This window comes from Corvus brachyrhynchos, unplaced genomic scaffold (genome assembly GCF_000691975.1).
Source record: "Corvus brachyrhynchos isolate BGI_N302 unplaced genomic scaffold, ASM69197v1 scaffold139, whole genome shotgun sequence".
Taxonomy (NCBI): domain Eukaryota; kingdom Metazoa; phylum Chordata; class Aves; order Passeriformes; family Corvidae; genus Corvus; species Corvus brachyrhynchos.
This window is the reverse complement of record NW_008246062.1, coordinates 2,102,506-2,109,352: the sequence shown is the minus strand read 5'-3', so window position 1 is coordinate 2,109,352 and position 6,847 is coordinate 2,102,506. Positions and strand designations below refer to the sequence as shown.

At 39.7% G+C, this 6,847-nt stretch overlaps 1 protein-coding gene across 1 annotated transcript in view; it reads right to left on the bottom strand.

Annotated features, from left to right (window-relative positions):
• KIAA1328 (KIAA1328 ortholog) overlaps nucleotides 1–6,847 on the bottom strand; it is a gene marked incomplete at its 5' end in the record, with an annotated part of 167,931 nt that overhangs the window by 35,778 nt on the left and 125,306 nt on the right. Inside the window, one exon of the mRNA XM_017746573.1 lies at nucleotides 498–682. Within this exon, the coding sequence (XP_017602062.1) occupies nucleotides 498–682 (185 nt within the window). The remainder of the gene's footprint in view (nucleotides 1–497; nucleotides 683–6,847) is intronic.

Below are 6,847 nucleotides of genomic sequence, written 5' to 3'. Positions count from 1 at the left end.
TAAGCAGTGAAACATCCAAGCTGCTTTTGTTCCCAACCTTTTCTCTTCCTAAGAGAGAAAAGATTGCTTCTCTGCTCCTTAAGTGGAGGCACTAAGCTAAGGGCAGGATAGGTTCTAGCAGTACAGACATCCCTGTGTGGCAAAATAGCAGGTTGTGATGGTGAAGTCATCACTCAAGGAGGAAAAGAATGCAAAGATTACACTTAAAGAGCAAACCCCACTGCACTTATTCTCATTGCCTTTTGGGAAAGTTAAAAAATAAATCATCGAAGGAGCTTTCTTAGATTAAGGGCTATTTTTTTCTTTCATCAGGAACAGCAGACAAGATCACCATTTGTTATTTAAAATATTTTTTATTGTTTTAAATGGAGCTACCACCTTCTCTTATGTTGTTTTAAACGCCTGCAAAGCTCTTCCTTTAATTGTGCATTTTACTGATATCCTTTTGAACACACCAGCACACTCACAGCCCTGCAATACAGTATGCTTCCCCTTACCTTTCCTGGAGTTGGTGCCTTCCCTCTTGGTCTGCATTAGAGGGGTTTGCCCATCATCCACGTTTGCGCCAAAGCCAACCATTTTCTTCCCTGAACTGCTCCCACGACTGCTCCCTGGTTTTCTGGAGTTTTTGCTCACTGGAGGTGTCCTCAATAAATAATCTTCATGTTTCAACACCGGGACACTGGGAGGAAAGAAAGATCGTGCTGTTACATGATGCGCTCAGCCCATTAACACTGCACCCAGCTCTCTACCCTACTTCTACTCTCCAGAAGCACAAACATCATGCTGCTGGTTGAGCTCTTGTTGAATCCATTTATAATTTCTGAAAGCAGGACACCTAAGGCTTGAAGAGTTACCAACCCACTTTATCAGGAGTCTTTGATTATCAGCAGCAAGCAGCACTCTGACAACTGTATTTGGACTTTTGTGGCATTGGGCACATTCCTTAAAAGCATTAGGTCCTGGATTTCTTGAGTGGTTAGGACAGGACCAGTGGGATGAAGACATGCAAAGTACTTTGGCCAGCACAATGGGCAAAAACTGGAAAAAAGAGAAGTTAAAAAAATGCTCACTTCGCTAGAATGCGGAAACAGAGAAGATTATCTGAAGATCACTTGAAGAGAAATCCGAAATTTTAGTTTGCAAAAGGAAAGCAGATTATAGAATCACAGAATTATTTTTATTGGAAAGGACCTTTTAAATCATCTGAGTACAACTGCCAAGACCACCACAAAAACACATCCCCAAGTGCCACATCTACATGTTTTTTAAAAGCCTCCAGGGATGGTGAGAAGCTGACTCAAGAAGAAAATGGATGAGAAGAGAGGAGACAAAGTGAGATGAATGAACAGAGGTACTTTTAAAGAGGATAGAGAATGCATGAGCAAACTGGTGGGAGAGCATCTGATGCAGAAGTGCAGCACCTCAAGTAAAGTAAGAAAAGAGAAAGTTAACCAGAATCATTATGATTCAAGATGAACTTCACACAAGATCATAATCACTGCATGGATAGAGGCAGGAGGCAAATCTGGTGATGGGGAGCAATCATGACCTCAACTGTGCAGACACAGGCATCTCAAAATGTTCTGGGTGGACAAGGGGCTATGAAGACCCACATTTCTCTCAGTAAAGACTTTTGAAAGAATTTGAAAGCAGTAAACCTACTGCTTTCAAATTCTGCTCTCTGGGAAGTAACTACTGCTTTAAATGACAATTCTCAACATATGTAAGTTGTTAGTCTTTGTCAAAAAAAGCCCCTTTATAAAAGAAATTAAAAATATTTAAAAGTATCTTTGTATTATCCACATGAAATAATACAATTTATCCCAAGATTATATTCATCTACTTGCAGTCATGAAAGTGACAAACAGCTTTCCTAAGTTATCAGAAGATTAAACAAGTCTTAACAGCTGGACTCTATGATCCTAGAGTTCTTTTCCAACCGAAACCATTCTATACTTCTGTGATAAATCTTTTTACTGTTTAAGCACCAATTTTACATTGGCAACCCAAAGAGTGTGACTGAGATTGTATTAGTTAGGATACAGCTTCATGGAGGCTGAATCACAGGAATCTTTTACCTAAAAGCTTGTACTGCTGAAGTTGCTGTAGATCTGAGGGAAAAATAGGAAATGATAGCTAAATTAGAAGTTTCACATCAATGTGCTGTATAAGACATTGTTTAATAGGGCCCACTGAGCCTGTTGGACAATTAGTATTACTCCTGTATTATTAATGCAGAACAGTATATAATGGCTTATGACCTATAATAACTGACTGAAGTGTTGGATATAACTTCTCCAAATAACCTCCATTTAGGGCTTCTAACTGTGTGACCACTAATAATACTGCAAAGTGTTTTTTAAATTTATGGTGGACTAAATTATTATCTTATTTGAATTATATGAAATTATTAACCTACTAATTCCTGCAACCCCAAGAGCAAAAAGAGGCGGTTTTGGATACAAGCAACTGCTTAAAGAGTCTTAAAGGTGTAATACTTGACCACATTTCTCTGACAAAACAGGACCTCATATTCCATTTGCCTGTACTTGGATGATTAACAGCATTTAAAAAAACAGTGAGGTTGTCATTATTTGGATGGTTTTTTGAGTTGTTTAAAGCACTTTTGATTACAGCCTACAGGCCTCAGGTGAAGACAGTGACCTTTGGCTTGCAGATACAGAGGTGATTACTCAACTGGTTCTTCTTCTGAATGCAGTATCTTCTACATGGTGCAGTTGCCTCTAGAATACTGAGTTCTGTTTTAAATAATGCAGTGGCAGAGGCAGACACCAAGAAGAAGCTACATAAGCTAAGGTATAATGAATAACAAAAGTAAGTGTATTTGCATTTATAATTGTAATAAACAATTAGAGCATTATTGTTTAGTATTTAATAGAAGACAGCTCATGCTAAAGTTTTGCTCAAGTAAGGATAGAGTCTCAAATCTTAAAACGGCACTTAATCTGAAAGGTGTGCAGACCAAGGAGGGAAAGGGATAATGCAGATAAAAAAAAAAAATTAGTAATTAACTATCTACCACAATTAAACAAAGAAGACATAAGGAAAATCTGTTTCTGAACATAATTACTCATTCACCTCTGGAATAATTAGTAAAACGAATGATGTGACTGATCCAACCTGGAAATTTAAACTCAACATATGGTCCAAAGGAATCAGCTATTTATATCTGGAGAGATTTAGCAGCAAAAGAGGTTCCTCTGTATTTTCATATCCAACTACCTATTGTGTCACTCAAAGGCACCATGGTTAGTAGGACTTCCTGCAGGGCACCACAATATCCAATGAATTTTCATGGCACTCCTTGAAAGTACACAACAGAGAAGACTTTCTAAATAAAGACCTTATTAACCTAGCTACCCTACACCGAAGCAGGAGATGTAGTGTCACCAGAAAAGAAGCGAGTCTCAACACTGCTGCCTCATTATGAATATCCAAGTACACCATCACCAAAGGAAAACACACCTTGAACATTCCTTCCATCCTGTCTGAGCCTCGTATCGCGATAACCCTGCTGAGCATGAATGGCAAATTTTAAATGTCATTCAGGACCCATTGAATGCTGCTAGTATTTGCATTCCTTAAAAAGTAGAAAAACATTAACCTTTTGTTTTATTGAATTAAAATGCCATGGAAATGCTGATGTAGTCTTCAGAGACTGAAATACTTTTACAAAGAAGAATAGCTGTCATTTATTAGACACAAAGAACAATTACTTGATAGGATGCTTTCTGACAAAAAGCAGATTGGTATTCTCATCATAGAAAAGGCATTGTAAAAAAACCCGGCACAGACCTCTGAGACTTGAATAATTTAAAGCTGCATTTGGTGCAATTTGAATTTTTCTTTAGGGAGGCAAAGTTAAATACCTTTAATTTGTTCTAATTATTTCAAATTTGCAAGTTAATTATGGCTGATCATTAAATAACAAAAAGGACTATCGTCTCCATAGAGTTTTACCTCCTACCCTCTGCATTACTTAAGCTAGATTTTAGTATGCATGAATTAACTTTCTAAATAATCACACGGTTTGACTAAATGGCTCAGTAAAATGAGCTCTGATCCTCAGAATAAGCATTAATGGACATTAGAAAGGCTATTGGGACCCATGTTACTTACATTATAAGTATTTTTAATGGGGTCTTATTTACTAATCTTTATGTACTGTTCAAGTTAGGGCACCATATAGATACATTATTCTACTTTAATAGAGGAAAGTCAGTTCTTCAAGATACTAAAATAAATGTCCACTTAGAGCCAAGTAAATTCATTTGTAAACTAATGCAGAAAAACTCCGATAGAATATAACTTGTTTTAGCTGCTGATCCTGATGAATCAATCCAACGTAATGGCAGCCTTGGTCTGCAAATGGAGTTTTGCAGATCTGTTGAATCGCTAAGCAACCCAAGCAGCTCTTGCCAGAGCCGTGCTTACGATCAGCATGTGATCTACCTCGCTCATGAGGTATCCTCTCTTCCCGGCTCCACATCCACAGCTCGGCTGACTGGGTTCCCAGTCTTTGATCCCAGATTTGGATGCTCACCTTTCACTGAACTCTGATCTTTCCATGCATTTTTCAGTGCAGATCAGTGGCATTCAGAGAATAAGACTATGGTGTAACTACTCAGAAACCCAAAACGTGAGGCAATTCATGCCTCCAGTATGTATGTTCAACAGATGGCTGCCTTAATGGTACCCTACTGCACTCTGCTGAGGCAAGGGCTTGCGAGTTTAACCATTATCAAACTAACAGATTGCTGTGGTAGGTTAGCTCCAAAAGCAAACATGCTGGAATGTTATTTTCCTGTTCCGTAATTTCTGTTTTAAAAATAAAATAATTAACAGTTCATGTGTGCAATCTGCTGCAATTATATCAGGCCAAGAATGCATAACACTTAATGATGCAAAACTGGTGATAAGTAGACAACCCAAGCAATACGTTTTTGTAGCTGGAACCCAAATTGCCATTTCAGATACAGTTTGACAAACAGGCTGAAAATTGCTTCCTCCTCTGCCACTTTGGCTGGGAGCGTTTTCCAGCCAGATCAGCTTCCAGAGTCAGCTCAGTATAAAGCAGCAGCACTACAAGCACTGGGACAAAGGATAAGGCGTCAGGATCTTCTTTCCAGCAGGGGTCCAAATTTATATTAGTTCACATCAAGCTTGTTATCAAACAGCACTTTTGAAAACCACCCGTTCCAAAGCAGGGCTGCTTGGGAGGCTGTTTGTCTGCATAGAAAAGAAAAAAAATATTTGGAGGGAGAAAAGAAGCACTGCAGGCTTTGGATGCATGGATCTGAAAACAAATGGCAGTGGTCTACTGAACAACCACAACTTTTCCAGTCCCCTCAAGTGGAGCTGAGGAGAAACACATCAGAATGTATGAGCCAGCAGAGCAGTACATGGGAAAGAGAAGGGAGATTGGTCTACTTGTTACTTCTTTGTGCAGAATGTACAAATCCACAGGGCAGCTGAGCAGAGCTGGAAGGGAGGTAAGAGAGTTGCAGGTGAGGAGGAGAAGCACAGTGTGAACTTCAGGGCAACCTCTCATCCCTGGATGCCGTCACCCTTCCTTTCCTCCCCACAAAACCAATCTGTTCACGCCAGCTGATCAACAACCTTAAAACCACACTCTTAAAAAATCTAAAGCCTATCAAACTGAAACTAGAACACTAGAGAAAAAGAAAAAAGCTTAGCATTTTTTCCTCCCTTTAAGAAGCAGGAAAAGTCATATTCTAATACAGACATTGCAGACCATATTCAAGCCCAGAGTGAGATTTCATGGGCCAATTACGAAACCTGGCATTTTGAGGCTTATGTTAGATGCATCAGCGTATGTTAATGGCACTGCTAGTATCCAGTGAATGTCAATACGAAACAGCTGCTTTCCTTTCTAGAAAGCATGTGCATTTGAGACCACAGAATCGGAGAATAGTTTTGGTTAGAAGGGACCTTTTAAAGGTCACCTGCTCCAATCCCCTTGCAATGAGCAGGGACATCTTCAACTAGAACAGATTGTTCAGAGCCTATCCAAAGTGACCTTGAATGTTTCCAGAGATGGGGCATCCATGACCATTCTGGGCAACCAGTACCAGTGTTTCACCGCTCTCATAGTGAAACATTTCTTCATCATATCTAACTTGAATCTGTCCATTAAGTTGAAAAGCATGACCACTTGTTCTATCGCTTCAGACCTTGTTCTAAAGTCTGTCCCCATCTTTCTGAAAAGACCACTTTAACCACTGAAAAGGTGCAGTCAAGGTTTCTCAGCACCTCCTCTCCTCCAGCTGTCTTCAGGACCATGTCCATCTCCCTTCTCACACATTTTTTAGGCAAAAGGCAAGAAGGCAGGGACAGGTAGGGAAACACTTCAACAGTCAGTGAGAGTTCTGGAACTGAAATACAAATATTATCAAATCTGCTTGTAATAAAAGGATTTTTCATCACAGAAAATAGACAGTGATTGCCTACAATCTACATGTTATTATGCAGACAACATATTGCTGAGCTGTCATGAAGAGATTTCATCTCTTACAGCACTCTTCAGGCTCAATGCCCTTGAATCCAGTAATGCCCATAGCTGTGTCAGGTTTCTCTGTTGTTTTTCGGGTTTTTTCCACCCCTGTTGAGCTCTGTCTCTTGAACCTACTGCATTTGGTCTACTTTTCTGTCACCTTGGAGGAGCTATACCGGTACCTACGCTAAAAGTTTTTCTGTATCTGAAGCTGTACCAGGGTACAGCAATCCATAGCACAGCTTCCCCAGACCACTCTTTCAGAGACCAGTTCCTTCCCCATTCCCTCAGTGGCTGGTGCTCAGATAT